Source organism: Hemitrygon akajei, chromosome 6, assembly GCF_048418815.1.
Source record: "Hemitrygon akajei chromosome 6, sHemAka1.3, whole genome shotgun sequence".
Taxonomy (NCBI): domain Eukaryota; kingdom Metazoa; phylum Chordata; class Chondrichthyes; order Myliobatiformes; family Dasyatidae; genus Hemitrygon; species Hemitrygon akajei.
Window position 1 is genome coordinate 39,552,938 of NC_133129.1, and position 17,789 is coordinate 39,570,726.

Here is a 17,789-nt window from a genome sequence, read left to right on the forward strand (position 1 = left end):
TTGCCCATTCCCTCAATGTGTTGAGGTCCTTCTGTGGGCTCCCAGCTTTTCCTTTGTAATAGCAATTACACTCACTTCTGCTCCACGAAACACTCAAATTTCTGGCATACTGCTAGTGTCTTCTAGAGTGAAGACTGATGCAAAATATCAATTAATTTTGTACATAATTTTTCAGCAGTCCGATATCCACTCTCACCTCTCTCTTACTCTTTATGCAGCTCAGTTTACTCCCTAATAACCCAGACAATCTCCTGCTCAGCAGCAGAGAATCAGAATCAAGTTTATTATCACTGGCATGTGTCGTGAAGTTTGTTAATTTATAGAAGAAGAAAAAAGTAATATTAAATAAATAAGTAAATCAATCACAGTATACATATATTGAATAGATTAAAACACAGAAATATATTAAAAAAGTGAAGTACTGTTCAAGGGTTCAATGTCCATTTAGGGATCAGATGGCAGAGGAGAAGAAGCTGTTCCTGAATCGCTGAGTGTGTGCCTTCAGGCTTCTGTACCTCTTTCCTGATGGTGACAGTGAGAAAAGGGCATGCCCTGGGTGCTGGAGGTCCTTACTAATGGACACTGCCTTCCTGTGACACCACTCCTTGAAGATGTCTTGGGTACTTTGTAGGCTAGTACCCAAGATGGAGCTAACTAGATTTGCAACCCTCTGCAGTGTCTTTCAGTCCTGTGCTGTAGTGCCCCCCACCCCCATACCAGACAGTGACGCAACATATATTGCTCTTGAGGATTATCAGTATGACTGGTATTCAGAATTGTTCTTCAGGCTTTAAAAAAAATCTGATTGTACAGAGTTAAGGTACTGAAAATGCTAGAGTTGGAAGCATATATAGAAATGCTTCAAATATTGGGTCAGGCAGCAGCTATGGAGAGAGGAACACAGTTAATTGGTATGTGATGAAAGGTCGTGATCCAATATATTTACTGTCTCTCCACAAATACTCCTTAATCTGCTGAGTAGTTCCAGAATTTCGCATTTTAGTGTGACAATTTATCATGTTGCTAATGGCAACACAGAGCTCGGCATCACAGAATCTATGGCGGAGATCAGTATAAAAAGCAGCTTTAGCTTGACATTGCACATCTATAGGCAAGATGTACTGCAGCATAGATAAATGCACGTCTACTTGTATAAATTATACCGCATTGCTGAAAACTCTTCAGTGTTGTCAACAGCCTGAGGCACCGCAGAGATGACAAGAGTAAGAAATAGAGACCCACTGTAACAGAAACTGTCACCAAAGTAGGCAGTTTGCAATATTCTCATTGATCCTACGATACAGGCTTTAAAGAGACAGTGACTTAAGTTCTGACTTCTTCAGAAACTATCTGTGTAATCCATTCCCGCTGATGGCAGTTTTTTTTAAACAACTATTTTAGTTCTCAATCTTCTCGGTAAATAAGAATTGCATAATTTTACTATGATAAATTGCAGAAGAAAGCACAACAGAGGCATGAAGAGGAAGGTAAACAGCTAGGTCTGCAGTAATCCCTATTGTTTAGTAGTACACTGTGCTATTTGGGAAAAAAAGAGCTTAAATGCAAGGCTCCAGTCTCCATGGGGCAATTCTGTTGTAATAGCCAGAAAGGACAGAACTCCTTACGCAAAATGGGAATGAGGTTGAGGCTTAAAGTGCTATTTTATTTAAATTTGAAGCTATTTTCTCACCCACCATTACCCCCAATATGTTACAGAATCTAAGGGATGTGTTTGTGGCTTTGCTGAATCTGCAAAGGCCATTTGGTTTGACAGACCCTTTCAAGGAATGTTCATGCATACTCTCACGATCCTATAAGTTCCTCAGTTGCACCCCATCCAACTTGATTTGAAATTTTTCTTGGCATCTGCTTCCTCCATAGAGGGTTCTCGATTGGTTGGTAGGTTAACTGGCTGATATAAATTGCCCTTGGTGTTTAAGAATCGGGGGAGCTGATGGGAGGCTGCAGAGAATGAAATGGGTTAGTGGGTGCTTGGTAGGTTGAACTGGTTGTTTCTGTGCTGTTTCTCGTTATGATACCAGATTCTGACAGCGAGTTGAGGGAAAATCTTCCCCTTGGTGATGTTGGAGCTCACTTTGTTGCTGACAAAAGTCACTGGTCGACATTAAGGGAGTTGAATGGAGATTGAAAGAGCTGTGTAAGATGATGGTGAAGTGAAAGAAATAGTATATTCCCCTTAGCAGTACTGAGAGGGCACAGAGTTGAGATTTTAGTGAAAGAATTCGAGTGGAGATGAGGATAAATGTAAGATTGCTGCATCCTTGAAACAATGTTGGAAGGTTAGATGAACACCGCTGCCACGACATGTGGACTCTGAATAGAGAGCTGGAGTGGAATTAACCCGAGTAGATCTTTCTCAGTCAAAATGGTCTTGGTGAGCTAAATTGCTTATTTCTCAACCATCATTTTGAATATACTATGTTGAAATAGCTAAAAGGGAGGGTGGGTTAAAACAAGTTTAAATAACATCATTTTTTCAGTGGAAATTCTTGAGGCAATAAGTTGAGACCTACTATAGAAACTTTGAGCATTTTGGTGAGGCTGGCACTGTAGGGACTGATGCAGACAAAGGGTTTAGTTTTCAGGGTCTGTCTACCCTGTCAGTTGGATGTAGGAGGTAGCATAGTTGAAAGAGTTGGGAGGATGTCCTGACAGTTATCTCTCTACCATTATCACAGAAACAAAATATCTGGCTATTATTGTTGTTTTAGGATCTGACTGTGCACATTACTTCATGAGTAATACGGGTGATTCTGGTTAATTGGGACACATTGGGACCAGTACATTTTGGCCTAATTAAGTGGCTGCCCCAATTAGCCAAAGTTTCGTGGAATGGTAAAAAGGTATAAAAAAGAGAAACTACCATTTAACTGAGTAACAAATTATGTATTTAAATGAATGAATGAATGAATGATCTTTATTGTCATTATACATAGGTAGAATGAAATTCTGTTTGGCTTCCTCTCAGGCAATTAAACAAAGCGGTAGATAAAAACAAGACAGTAATAGAAAAATAGTATTAAATAGATAAGTAGCAGAAAATAAATTGCAGCAGCACCAGAATATCACAGTAATGCACCAAATGCCGTTAGTGCAAGTATTTGAGTCCTTCTGTGTGCTCACAGTTTCAGTCATTGTTCTGTGGGAGTGGTGTGATGGAGGCCACAGCTCTGGGGTAGAAGCTGTTCCTCAGTCTATTTGTTCTGGCTTTTAGTGTCCTGAACCTTTTGCTGGACGGCAGTGGGTCAAACAGGGAGTGGCTGGGGTGTGTGGTGTCTCTGGTTATGCTGATTGCTTTCCTCCTGAGTCTGCTGGAATAGATGGTGTCCAGTCCTGGGAGCTCCATCCCGACAATTCGCTGGGCCGCCTTCACCACGCGATGCAGGTCTTGTCGCTCAGCGGATGTGCAGCTGGCATACCACACTGTGGCGCTGTTGGTCAGGATGGTTTCAGTTGTGCTCCTGTAGAAGTTAAGCAACAGCTTTTGTGGGAGTTTGGCCTGTTTCAGCTTTCTGAGGAAGAAGAGTGAAATACAGAACAAATTAGAACACTATCAATGCTACTAGAGGACTGTGTATTAGTTCCCAATACTTATCAACACACTAACTCATCCTGTGTACACTGCTGTACGCCGGGTGTCCAAGGAGGAGTAGCTTGTCTGGTGAAAGGGCTTGACGTGTCCATTCTGGGGTAAGTCACTCATCTCTGGTCCCCACCGGACACTCAAGCTCCCACCTGGGGCTCCAAGTAATTGCATGTAACAGCGGCCACACCACTTCGACAGGTGGGCTAAATCAAGTGAGCGTAGCTGACAGGCCTCATACCCTGGTGAAATACCCCTGTCCTAGCATGTGAAGTTGGTTCTGGTGGACTGCGCAAATGAGATCGGCAGTGAGATCCAATGGCCAAGCAGGAGGTTCTGCAATCCTCCATGGAGAACAAAGGACATGGTAAGGCACAGAATCAGTTGTGGTTATCCACTGCAACAAAATAAGACCCCTGTTTGTGACGACTACCCGTACCACTGGACCAGGAATTCTGCGGTCGAGAGAGTGGAACTGTCCCAGTGCAATGGCCTTTCCACTTTGAGAACTCTCCAGCACAGGTTTCATCGTCGGATATGACAAACAACCAACACACTGCAATGTTCTTTTGATTGACTGTAAATGAACAAAATCAGTGCAGATAATGGGCTGCTTTCATAACAATGTTTTTGATGATTGCATGCTCCAAATCTTCATTTTCATTGTAACATTCAAGATGATTGTCAATATCTTCAAATTCTCCATTGTTCCTAACCTGTTGAAGAAATGAAATCGTTTCATTTTCGCTCCCAGCCATTTCTGGCATCTCCAAGCCTGAATACTTGAAACCGCGATGAGTAAAAGAATTCTTAATTGTTTTGCTGCTTATTTCGCATCAAATCTCTGTGACAAAAAATCAGTGCTTTTTGAATGCAAACATACAACTTATACTATTTTTAAAAACAGTTCAATCTAAGCATGGGGTAGTGTCTAACAGCTACACAAGTTTATGCAACTGATGCTAGTTAGAAGCCATTCAGCAACAATCTCCTGTCCCAATTAAATGGTATAGTTCCAAATAACCCACTTATTTTCTCTATTAGACTTTGTTCTTTTAAAATTATTCCAAACAAGTGGTTGCCCTGATTAACCGATGGACCCATAAGCTGGAATCTATTGAGGCCTGAAGTTATGAATGCATATATGTAAATATTAAGTTCCTTTTTTAATGAAAATGTAATAGTTTGCAGCCATTTTGATAATTTGATTTTTTTTTTGACTGGATAACATTTGAAGCTGATATCTTTAAAGGAAAGATTCTGTTTTTTTTCCCTGCCCTTTTTATTATTTTTCACTATTTTAGTAGCAACAAATAAAAATGCTAATTACTTTATCTGTTGGATAACATTTTACAAGGCCTTCCCAGTAGAATCCTACCCAATCTGCATCTGTCTATAATGATGTTCATTTAATGCATTCCAAGTAAATTAACAACTAAAGAGTGTGTTGACTAATGACAGAGGATAACTAATTGAGCTCTGGAGAACAAGGAACTGTAGGGAATTAAAGAGGGAAGCAATTTTTATCATCCCAAAGAAATACACTGACCAGCTTCAAATGTATAAATTCATAATTTAAAAATCTTGTTACTGAAGTTCAAATTCAAAAATTTGGTCTCAAAAGTCATATGATTTTAGAAATTGCAAACATTTATCAGGTTGTGCAGAATTAAGTGATTCTGAGGTTCTTTTTGTAAATTAATAATTATTCACACCCTGTATTATTCATATGTAGTCATGGATTTAAATAAACAAGTTTGATACATTTTGAATTCTTGAGCAGGATAATTGAGAATACTGTTTATTTAAAAAATATTCAGTTGAGGCCTAATTAACAACAAATTTTGTTTAATATTTGACAAAACTTGGATATCCTGGAAAAGCTTGTACCATTTTCAACTGTCTATTCTGTCGATTGGACAATGACACAACATTCAAGCTTAGTAGTTGTGGTTCATCTGTTCTGCTCTCCATTCGAACTAGTGGCACTGGGTCATTTCAATCCTCACCGGCAGTAAACTGCCACCTCTTTCTCAGAGCACTTAGTCTGATTGACATAACTAAATTAACCAGATATTTACAAAAGTAATGTTTCAAATTTTACCGTTTCATCTTTTGAGAGTGGAAAGCAGTTATAAAGAAGAGCCTACTCCAAGGAATAAGCTACAGGGTCAAAGTTTTAAAAGCTGGAGCTTTTTGTTCTAGAAGATGTTTGATCCCTGATTTCAATAGTGTCTTGTTTCAGAGCTTACTGTTACCTGTATTTGAGCAGGAAACAACTCCTCTTGGAACACAGATATGATGTTCTGATGCATAAAATCGCTGTAGGGATTCTATTTCTTAATCTAGATAAAGATGAAGGTTCAAGGCTGGGGAAATCCTGTTATAACCTCTGGTATGCTGGGATAAAATTGTGTCAGTGAAACACAATTTAAGGAGAATATAAGGAGAACAAATCTGTATAGTTGAACTGAGTTGCTCAAATGATGCAAGGAATTCTCATCCTAAAACTGATGTGCAGAGATCAGCAAATGAAATAAGCTAGCCAAGGATTTTAGTTGAATAATTTGAGGGTGTGCTCTACATTGACAGATGAAGAGGGTACTTGAACGTATGTCAAGGCAATTTGTTATAATGTTCCTACCAGATTTTAGCCACCCCTTCCTTGATAGTGCATTTTGAAATGTTAATAATCAGACAATGACCAATACAGATATATAATTATCATATTAATGTGGTTGGAATCTTAAAATTCTTTTCTATGAAAAGTTTGGCAATTCTTAAATCAGGAGCTTGAAATCTTTAATTGACAGGTTGCCCACTCGTTTGATTTTGCTAGCAATAGATTTCTTTTTGTTATAGTGGTGCCTCTAGCCATCACTCTCTCATTCTGCTCGGTCAGCGGTAGTTCCATAAAAGTTTGTGTAGCCAGTGTAAAAGATGCAACAATTTAATTGTGGCAAATTATAACTCTGAAACGAAAATTTAGTTGTAGTACTGCTTGACATTAAAACAAGCTCAGTAGACATTAAGATGAGGCAGCTGCCCATACTCCTAAAATAATTATGAACTGTTGGTAATGTGACTATTCACAGTATCTTTTATACTTGAATAGGGATTTCGTCTTGTGCTTTTAATTGTTTCTTGTTCTGTCTCTGAATAGAAGAGTGCGGAGATGTGTCATGTAACTAACTTACATCACCATGCCATCAGCTCCGTCTGCTGGACACTTCTTTAAATAATGTTCAGATGCATACTAATCATGTTTATGAACTTCAAATCTTTAATGAAGTGTGCAGTGGAATGATTTGGAATTTGAAATTTAAGCAATTTGGGCCCTAATACAGGGCAAATTGCATTTGTTTTTAATGAATTGGTTAAATAATGATGTTTTATATCCTCATTTGTATTTTCAACAACTTTCTTTACTTGGATTTATTGAACTTTGCACACTTTTTTGTTTTTCCATTATCTAGGCTCACAAGCGTTCTGAAAGCAATGAACTAACCGTCATTGATCAGTTGGTGAGGAAATTACTCATCATCATAGCTCGCCCTGCTCGATTGCTGGAATGCCTTGTAAGTCCTTATTAAAAAGAAACTAGTTCATTTTTGGACAATGGGCGCTGTCTCAAAAGACATACCGAAACCGTTAACAATGCAAACCAAGTAAATTATGTGCATGTAACATATTTTAAAACAATTCAGAATGGGTAAGCTTCCTTTTGAGAGATCTAGTTGCAGCACCTCAGTGGCTAGCCATCTATTAGGTGATAATAATTTCATAAGAAAACTAGTATGACTTTATAATTTATGCTTTGTATGCTGGAAGATTGTCTCTTAAACCTCTATTTCATTTTCAGGGTATGTTCCCAATTATGGGTAAATTTTAAACATTAAAAGTAAGTAGAGTTGAACAAGTGGCATTTTAAATTTCAGGAATTTGATCCGGAAGAGTTCTATCATTTGCTAGAGGCAGCAGAAGGACATGCAAAAGAAGGACAAGGCATTAAGTCAGATATTCCCCGCTACATTATCAGTCAACTGGGCCTTACTAGAGATCCTTTGGAGGGTGAGTGCTCAACCTCATCAGGTTACTTGCAAAGTATACTCTTCCTGTTCAAGTTCAATGGAATAAATGTTAAAAGTTACTGAAGGTTATAATATAATTTCATTCCAGTAGCGTAAATCTGTTTTTTGCAAAGCATTAGAAATGATTTGAATTTCTTATTATAATAAGAAAACACAAATAATTTGGTAATGTGCTTTTTGTGAAACACAATGTAAGGAGAATATAAGGAGAACAAATCTGTATAGTTGAACTGAGTTGCTCAAATGATGCAAGGAATTCTCATCCTAAAACTGATGTGCAGAGATCAGCAAATGAAATAAGCTAGCCAAGGATTTTAGTTGAATAATTTGAAGGTGTGCTCTACATTGACAGATGAAGAGGGTACTCTTCAAAAATAATTTGGTAATGTGCTTTTAAACTATCTGGGGACCTTTTCAAAGGGCAATGAAGTTTAAATGTTAGTGCGTCTTTCACTACAGAATATAATTTGATATGAGCACAATCAGACAGGAAGCATTTAGTCTGCTCAGTATAACACAGCAGCTTTATTAACAATAAAGCTTAGAAGCATTATTTGAGCTCCTACCTATTGCTATATGGCAAAGTTAGCATGTAATTAATAACTGATGTGTAACTGTGGATAATGCATCAGGAAGTGCTATGTTTTATTTAAAGCTCTCCTACCCTGGCTCAGGTAACCTACATCTGCTCTGCGCAATGTGCTCCTGCTCCTGTTCACTTGGCACAATATGACCACCAGTGACACTCGTTTTACTTGCCTTGATGCTCTATTAAACCCCAAATGTAACAGCAGCCGTACATTAAAAACAGCCATTAAAAAAGCATTTGAGCATCTAATTGGAACCCATCTAATTAAACCAATATTTCTCTTTCTTACGCATCTTTTGGCAAACTGGGATCTGAAATATGCAAAATAGTTTCAGGTGCGTTAGCCGTTGCAGTGGCCTGCAATCTTTAAGGTCATTCTCTCCAGCATGTCACACACATGCTCGTGTTGTAATAGGGACTGCTGTTAGGAGATGGTGCCAAATCCATTTAATTTTTTTTTCCTGATGACAATTGGAAAGTAAATTTGTGGCCTATTAAGCACTGGTGACTGTATCACAGATGGGTTCTCCAGGAGGGAGCTTTATGTTGTGTTGATATCAGCAGTCTTGTATCATGGGTGCTCAGAAATGGTTTACACGGGCATAAAGAACAGATGCTCTGCAGGTTTGTAAATGCGATGGAAATCTCAACAGGCGTTACTACCGCCCTCATTTAATTTGAGGATTGTGTCAGTCACTAACCACTGCTCTGAGTTCTGACACAGTTTGAAGGTCCCAGGTAATTAGTGTAATAGGTTAAAAGAGTCGCAGACAGCGTGGAGAAAGTAAAAATGCTGGGCCAAACACTAAATGGTATCTTCGCAGTCTCAGAGAATTACACGGAGATGGTAATTTCACTGTGTAGTCCCATGGCATGTTAATACTACTACTAGAATTAGTAAAACAAAGTCTGGAATTTATTAGAACTCAAGTAATGAAATCAGTGAAAGATAAATCAATAAAATGAATCTTCTTAGCCTTTTTCGTCCCTAGGGCATCTGGTTTGCAGTTCATTTTCCTTTTGTTATTTTCCCTTTACTTCAGATAATCATCTGAACTTTCCTCTTTCAACAGAAATGGCCCAATTGGCTAGCTACGATAGTGGGACAGCAGAGATTCCTGAAACAGATGACTCAGTGAGTGTAAGTATACACTTTCAAATCACTCTTCACATTGTAATTCTCAAAAGTTTTGAGGTTTGGCATCAATTCTCTCTTATAGATAGAATATAAAGTTATTTATTGACTAAATCCCCAGTAGTTTCGATGCTGTGTGGTCCTTCCAGACGATCTACAAGTGTTTGAATATCAGTCTTCTCAAATCCACACAAGCAGAATGTTACATATGTTAAAATTTAATTAACATGTTCAGTCCCTAGTCAAAATGAGAAGCCCATAAATACTGAAGTTTTTCTTGCCTATGTCCCAGGAACTTCTGTGCAGTTGGATAAGGGCAAAATTGGGAAACCACAGTGCATGCAATTTGAACTTCCTTTGAGAACAGGAGCAGTACAGCACAGGGACAGGTCCTTCAGCTGATGTTCTGTCAAACTAATTAAACTAGTAATTGCCTGATTGAACTAATCCCTTCTGCCTACACAATGTCCTTAACCCACCCCACCCCTCTTTCTCTGCCAGTTATGTGTTTATCCATGAGCCCCTAAAATGTCTGTATTGTGTTTGCCTCTGCCACCAGACTTGGTAATAATTTCAGGCACTCATCACTCTCTGAACAGCTCCTTTGAACTTGGCCCCTCTCACCTTAACTGCATGCTCTCTAATAATAGTAACTTTCACCCGGGGGAAAGAGACCATCCATTCCATCTGTACCTCTCAATAGCTTATAAACTTCCCATCAGGCCTCCTCCCCTCCTCAGCCTCTGCCTTTCCAGAAAAACAGCATGTTCGTCCAGCCTCTCCCTGTAGCGACCAGAAATGAATGTAATATTCCAGATTCTGTCTGACCAGAGTTTTAAAAAGCTGCAACATAGCAACCCAACTCTTCAGCTCAATTCCTCAATTAAGGCAAGCATGCCATTTGCTGCCTTTAGCACGCTATTACTGTGAGCAGCCACTTTCAGAGAACTATGAACTTGGACCCCAAGATCCCTCTGCACAGGTGTACACAGTTGTTAATAGCAGTGCACTTTCCCTTTATATTTGTTCTTCCTAAGTGCAATAGCTCAAATTTCTCCAGAGTAAACTCCATTAGCCTTTTCTCCAGACATTGCTACAACTGATCGATATCAACCTTTGGCAATCTTCTACACTATCCACAATATCACTGATCTTTCTATTTTCTGCAAACTTACCAACCCATCCATCTTTGATTTTCCTCCCAGTCTTAGATTTATAATATAGACAGCTCAGATCCCAGTACCGATCCTTGCACAACACCACTTGGCTTGTACCTCACTAACAGCCACTGAATTCCACGGCGAGGACTCGCCTTCCTCTGGCTGCATACGTCTTGGAAGTACATGACTTTGGTTCCGCCAAATCCATGGGGTTGGGATGTCTCACTCACCCAGTCCCCGGTTTGTGTGAATGTTGTATGATTTACAATAGCCAGTCAGCATGAAATAATAGATCTCATTCTGCATACAATTACAAAGATGTATAATTGTGTGGCTCCATTGACTCGCGTTTTCCCCACCAGATCGAATCTTATAACTGCTTCTCTCCTGTGTCTTCTCTCTTCATCTCCTGCCAGACAAAGACAAAGAACCACCACCGGTGTCAGTCACAAAACTGCGCCCCCACACTTCTCTAGAACCTTCTCCCCCTTCCACTGTCCTGATTGGATGGCCCACATTCCTAAGCATCCCTTATCTCCAATAACCTAAACACTGCTTCTACCGAAAGACCATTACATGAAATACCCTGCAACATTAGCAGGAAAACCTTTACCAGGGTGTTACAGAGTCAAAAGCCAGATTAAGTATCGTTGAAGCTATTGGGTTGCAGGGGCCTTGGAGCTAAGTGAGCGGGATCAAAGGGCAGCTTGATACTGATGTATTAGGGTGGCTCTACAATGATACGTAATTCCACGAAATGCTGCAAACTTCTTTTATATGGATCTACGGCTAACTCATCACTGGGGCTTCATTTTAACTTGAGAATCCAACTTTATTTTCCAGGTGGATACTTGCTGCAGTCTTGGGTAGCTTTTGGAAAAGTATTTTGTTATGTTAATATCTCTAAACTAAATGGACTGAGATCCTCCTTGTTCAAGTCCATTCGTGTGATGCAGTGAAACATTCCTCATTTAAATGTAACAATGCCAAGGCAGAACTGACTAGAGGCAAAGACCAGTTACACCACAAATGTGTGAGGTAATGACCACCTCCGTGAAGGGAGGGTCTAGCACCATTATTTTCGGTGCCGTTAGAGGAGAGGAGTTGGTGCCCTTTTGACCATCCTGGCAAGTGACTGACTGCTTTCCTAACACTGGGCTAGTGTGGAGGAGAGGCTACATCACTGCCCGACCACAGACATGTGGCTAGACTTCAGTTACTTCATAAAACTACGTAACTGGCATGAATAGAGTGCTTTATTCCATGGCAAAGGCATCTAAGCGGTGTTGTAGAGATGCTTGCTTGGTGACTCTGCCGTCGCATACAGTTTGAGTCGCGTTTTCCCCGAGTCGGCTTTTAAATGGGAGATTTAAGCCACCACTTATCAACTAGGTTTAGAACAGTGTTTCCAAACCATCATATTTACCTAATCGGGGATGCAACAGTAGCTGAGCGGTTAGTGCGACGCGATTACAGCACAGGACTTTCTGGAGTTCGGAGTTGAATTCTAGCACCGTTCTGCAAGGAGTATCGGTACGTCCTCCCAGTGGGATGCGTGGGCTTCCTCCAGGTTGTCTTGATTCCCTCCCACATTACTGGGAAAGTTAATTGGTTGTTGTAAATGGTCACGTGACTAGATTACTGTTAATCGGGTTTGTCGGGGGTCTCTGGGTCGGTGGTGGCTCGAAGGGCCTCCTCTGCTGTATCGCTAAACGGATGGGTGATAAATGGAGGGAATGTATTGAGAAGTAACTGATTTGCCTAGAGACTTGAGGATCTGATTGACTGGCCTTCTTCAAACTCAACCTCAGCTCATCCTTTCTACTTTAATTTGCTAACCATGTGAGTGGTAAGAATAACATTTATGGTCCATCCTGAGGTGCCCTGAACATAATTCAGCTAACATTGAAACTTGTTAACTGCCTAATTGGTTCCAGTGTCGTATATAGGCCAGACAAAGAGATGATGTTGTATCTCCTCCGGTAAAATGTCAGCACACTCCAATCCAGCAGCTTGTACAGGGTCAACCAAAGGTATTATTGTCTTTTTTTAAATGTATTTTTCATAATCACAAGACCCTGGTGGACTTGAAGTACTGCAGGCATACCCTATCAGTGAGTTGCTTGTTGGTGGAGAAACTGAAGGAGCTGGACTTAATGTGGAACATGATGCTGCCTGTGACGGAGGGGCATAGGTGTGTGAAGGAGGTGTGCAGTGATCCTCTTCGTCATTTTCTTGTGATTGCAAGACCCCGTTAGACACTGGAGGTGTGGAATGTTACAAGCCCACTGGTTTATTGGTGAATGGTGAGGGAACTGCACGTCCTCAGCAAGAGCTAGGCCTCAAGCCACAAGTTTGCAGTCACATATTCGGAGTTTGGCGTTCTGATGGAGTGTTGGAGGCGGTGTGGCATGACGTTCGTGCTGGAGTTGATGCCGTGTTGACACGCCAGAAGACTAGCAGTATTGTTTTCAACTGTAAACTGCTGCAACATTCATGAACTCAGGGACTTGGACTATATTTGTTGGTGTGACTGTATTTTACTGCTCTTTTATATATGCTAAGGGTCTTGTGCTGTTTATGACTGTTGGTACAGTGTTTTGCACTTAGCCCCAGAGAAACGCTGTTTCTTTTGGATATATTCGTGGGTATTCATATATGGACGAATGACATTTACACTTGAACTTGATCTCCTTCCCTAAAGGGCATTAATAAATCAGATTGTTTAAATAACATGTGATGGTCATTACATGAATAAGTTAAGCGTTATTTTAATTACTTGACTATAAATTTCCAGCTACTCTGGTAGGATTTGTGTGTGTTATTGAACCAGTAGCTTAAGCCCCTGGATACAGTTCTGCCAAACCCAAGCTTTCCACAGCTCTTGTATCCTTTGCATTGTTGAGCACAAAAGATCACCATAAAAACAGCTTTGGAGCTGGCTTCTCCTTCTGCTGATGAGTTTAATGTTGAAATAGCAGATGCGTGGGTTTTGAAGGGAAGTTTTATTCAATTGGAACGTTTATTGAATTAGAGGACATGAAAAGGAGAAATCTGCTGAAGGTCTGAAGTAATATTTCAGGAATCGAAGCAACTAATATACTTTTAGAGTTTAGTTTGCAGTAAAGAATAATTATTTTAAAAATAGCTTCCTTCTTTCTTCAGAGCTTTAGTCCTTCAGTGCAAGGTAGGCGTAAGCCTCATGAACTTGACTTTGAGACCATGAAGCTGATCAGTAATGGAGCCTATGGGTGAGTGTTACACGAGGGCAGCTCACTTGTATATCCTGTCAGCACTTGTGTTTATGTTGCCATAAATAAATGTCGGAGTGAAGTTTTTGTAAAAGGAGACTGCACATCTTATTCCCCAATTTTTGAGAGGTGTCATGGCATAATACAATGAAACACTTCAGTATCTCTGCTAGATTTTGAAATATTGTTGAAGTTTTTGACAGAAATTGAAAATAAAGGACATAAGATACAGGGCAGTATTTGGCCATTCTGCCCATTGGGCCTGCTACGCCATTCATTCATAACTTTTTTCAACTTCATTCTGCATTCTCCCTGTAATGTTTTTAATAAAGTCTCCTGTCTTAAGCATACTTAATAATATATGTTTGGTCATTGGCTTTAGTTGAAATCAAAACTTGCTGTATCTGGTGAGTTTGTAAATTAAGTGTAATGGTCTCTAATCACTGGTTGTTCAGCAATGCTAATAGAATTGATCTATTATTGTCACAAGCATGTGCTTGTCATACAGATCAAATCAGCACATAGTGCATTGATGGTAGTACAAGGTAAAACAATAACAGAGTGCAGAACAAAGCGAGACAATTTAGATTTAAGAGAGTAGAAATAATGAGCAGATCTGCAGAGAGCAGCTTACAGTGGGTTGCCATGCCCTGAAGCCGTCTTGATTCACCTGTTCATAGAACGTTCTTAGGACTAACCAAGTCTTTTGTTTCTTCAGAGCTGTGTATTTGGTGCGCCATAAAGAAACCAAACAGAGATTTGCGATGAAGAAAATAAACAAACAGAATTTGATCCTCAGAAACCAAATTCAGCAAGCATTTGTTGAGAGGGATATTCTGACTTTCGCTGAAAATCCCTTTGTGGTCAGCATGTACTGCTCGTTTGAAACCAAGCGGCATTTGTGCATGGTGATGGAATATGTGGAAGGTAATGCATATATGATTGTCTTGATGATGGTCCTTGTTCCTCCTTTGTTTAGAATTCAAAACATTCGTGTTCACGCCTTCGGTGACCTGGGTTCGATGCTGACCTCCAGTGTTGCCTGTGTGCAGTTTGCATGTTCTGTGTTTAACTACTTGGGATGCCTCCTGGTCTTCTAGCATTCTTCTGTATTCCAATGATGCATTGATAGGCCACTTGGCTACTGTAAATAATGGCAAAATTTGAAGAGGAGGTTGGCGCGATACGAGAGAGGATTGGTTGTCGAGTGAAGGGGGAATAAGATGAAGATGAATTGGGCAGATTGGATTTCTCTGCTTGCTGGTGATGTGTTTCCTTCAATATACAAAATTTCCTATCTTTGATGGAAAAAGAATAAGTTTGTTTATTTTCAGGTGGAGATTGTGCTACACTATTAAAAAACATGGGCCCTTTACCAGTGGATATGGCAAGACTGTACTTTGCAGAGACAGTGCTCGCCCTGGAGTACCTTCACAATTACGGAATTGTTCACCGAGATCTGAAACCAGATAAGTAAGTATATAAGTATTGGCTACAGATTTTTAAACATTAAAATTTGGAAGTTCCAATCTCATAATTGATGCCACCAGCAGAGGCAGATTTCACAGGAAGTTTGCACTAACTTGTGCCACGTATGCTTTTCATTAAATTTCAAATATGGAAAACTTCAGGACATATAGTGAAATGTTTAATTGTAATTTCATGGGGGGAAAAATTGAATCTGTGAACAGTGTTCTTGAGTAAAACATTTTCTGCATCTCTGGCAAACTATTAATGTCCCCTTTCTTTTCAATGACATAAAAACATTCATCCAAGCCACTAACTGCCATCATTGAGTCAGACACATACAAAGATATACCACAATATAATAAAAGACTCTTGGAAAGGAAAAGGCCTATGTGACTGAAGCAAGAACTTGCTAAGGCAGCTTTGAGTGACTATCATTTTTAATTCATTTATTTTTCATCCCAAATCCTCCCCTGAACTTAATGGCTTCTCATTTGAGAGGGGTCGGGGTGATCCTGTGGGCAAGTTGGTGAGCATGCAGGATTGCATATTGGCCTGGCTGGTAAGGGTAGAAGGTTACCTTTCCTCGGGTGTGTAAGTAAACCAGATGGTCAGCGTATGTCTGGAGCTGACCAAGTATATTGTTAGCATGGGGTGGACCTCTGAGCAAATCTGTTCACTCCATATATTAATGAGAGAGACTAAATTTAGTTAACCATTTTGGTGCTTATTCCAAATTTGCCCTTGTAAAGTGAGCTACAATTATTCTGTTAATTCAGAAGTATCAAAAACAAGGAGGTTAGGTCTAAGGTGCAAGGAAGGTGTGCAAAGGGGATCTAAGATGAGAAGTTTTTTTAGAACAATGTTTGTGTCTGGATATCAATATTTCATTACTTCTTTAAAAAAATAACTAAAAGATTCATCAAGCATGATCTCTAATGTACAAAACCATGCAGATTCTCTATCTGAATGCAGATATTTTATATTTTGTGAAGTATGGCGGGGCCAGTGTTTGTGAACCTCCTTTCCCACCCATAAACCCGTAAGGAAGCTGAAATCCCAGCTTATGCAAATCAGAGTTAACCTGGGACTCCGGACAGCTAGCGTTTACAGGATTCCTTGTGAAAGCAGAGCAGCATGTATCGGCCAGATGGGACACACGGTGGAAACCCGCATCAAGGAGCACAGGAGTGTATCCGTTTCGGTTACCTGGAGGAATCGGCAGTAGCACAACATTGCACAGGCAATGGCCATGGGATTGACTTCCGCACAAAACAACTGTGCCACGCCAGTGGATTTTGGGACTGCCTGGTGAGGGAAGCCATTGAAATAACACTAGAGAATAAGAATTTTAACGAAGATGAAGATGTCACTCTAAGTAAGAACTGGAATATAATTGTAAACAAAGTAAGACAACAGAAACCTGATTGGTTGAGAACTAACCAATCAGGAGGGGCAGACGACGGCGGGGTGGTGGTATATATAGCATCGGACTAGATGTGCCCAGGCATCATTCCTGATGAAGGTGCTGGAGTTTGTCATCAAAATATGTTAAAATTGACACTTGTACCTGGCTGGAGTTTATGTGTCATATATGCTGGGAAAGTACTAATCCTTTTTCCTTTCCCCGTTTTCCTGTTTGTCACTAGATGATCAGAACAGGTGAAAACTTTCAGTGATAGCACTATTGCAAGGGTTGTGCTTCTTTGTGCATATGAAAAGGTTCAAAGGTACAATTTAATGTCAGAGAAATGTATACAATATACATCCTGAAATGCTTTTCCTTCGCAAACATCCATGAAAACAGAGGAGTGCCCCAAAGGAGTCCCCCAAATAGTTAAATGTTAGAACCCCAAAGTCCCCCCCCCCCCCCCCCAGCTCCCCCTCGCGCGTAAGTGGCAGCGAGTAACAATGCCCCTTCCCCCACCGGCAAAAAAAAGCAAGCATCAGCGCCGCCACTGAGCACTCAAGCAAAAGCGAAGCCACAGACTTGCAGTTACCCCGAAGACACCGCGTTTCACCCGGCATTCGACATACTGCAGGTTCTCTCTCTCCCTAATAAGGGAGAAAGAGGTGTCTCCATTTTCCCAGCGAGCGAGGAGACATAACAAACAATTCGCTGGTTGATGATGTTAAAAGTCTGTTACGTCGCTTTTTTCGAATACCGTGCCTGAAGACTGCTAAGATCCCAGGTCTCCAGGCACACAGCATATCTCGACGACACACAGGTCTCCAGTTGTGACACCAACCCTCGATCCGCCCATCTCCAGAGCCCCGAGATCCTAGGCTTCTGAATCCGAGCCAGACTCTTAGGCCGAGCCTTTGGCGTGCCGAACAACGGCCAATTGTGGAACCCTGAGAGCAAGTCCCATTCCCACGAAGAACCATAGTCAGCGTGTAACTCCAGATCAGGGTCTTCAAAAGAACCCTGAAAGGGAAAAATAGAGATATTAAAGATGGAATTAGAGCTGTTTCTGAAGATGCAAGCAAAG

At 40.4% G+C, this 17,789-nt stretch overlaps 1 protein-coding gene across 19 annotated transcripts in view; it reads left to right on the forward strand.

Moving 5' to 3' along the window:
• Positions 1-17,789, forward strand: part of LOC140728981 (microtubule-associated serine/threonine-protein kinase 4-like) — a 394,808-nt gene that overhangs the window by 329,293 nt on the left and 47,726 nt on the right. For 18 of the 19 annotated variants that reach the window (XM_073048171.1, XM_073048182.1, XM_073048174.1 and 15 more), the window contains 6 exons: positions 7,081-7,182; positions 7,543-7,675; positions 9,358-9,425; positions 13,745-13,830; positions 14,549-14,757; positions 15,165-15,303. In XM_073048171.1, coding sequence (XP_072904272.1) covers positions 7,081-7,182; positions 7,543-7,675; positions 9,358-9,425; positions 13,745-13,830; positions 14,549-14,757; positions 15,165-15,303 — 737 coding nt within the window. The remainder of the gene's footprint in view (positions 1-7,080; positions 7,183-7,542; positions 7,676-9,357; positions 9,426-13,744; positions 13,831-14,548; positions 14,758-15,164; positions 15,304-17,789) is intronic. The other variant, XM_073048173.1, reaches the window with a different exon arrangement.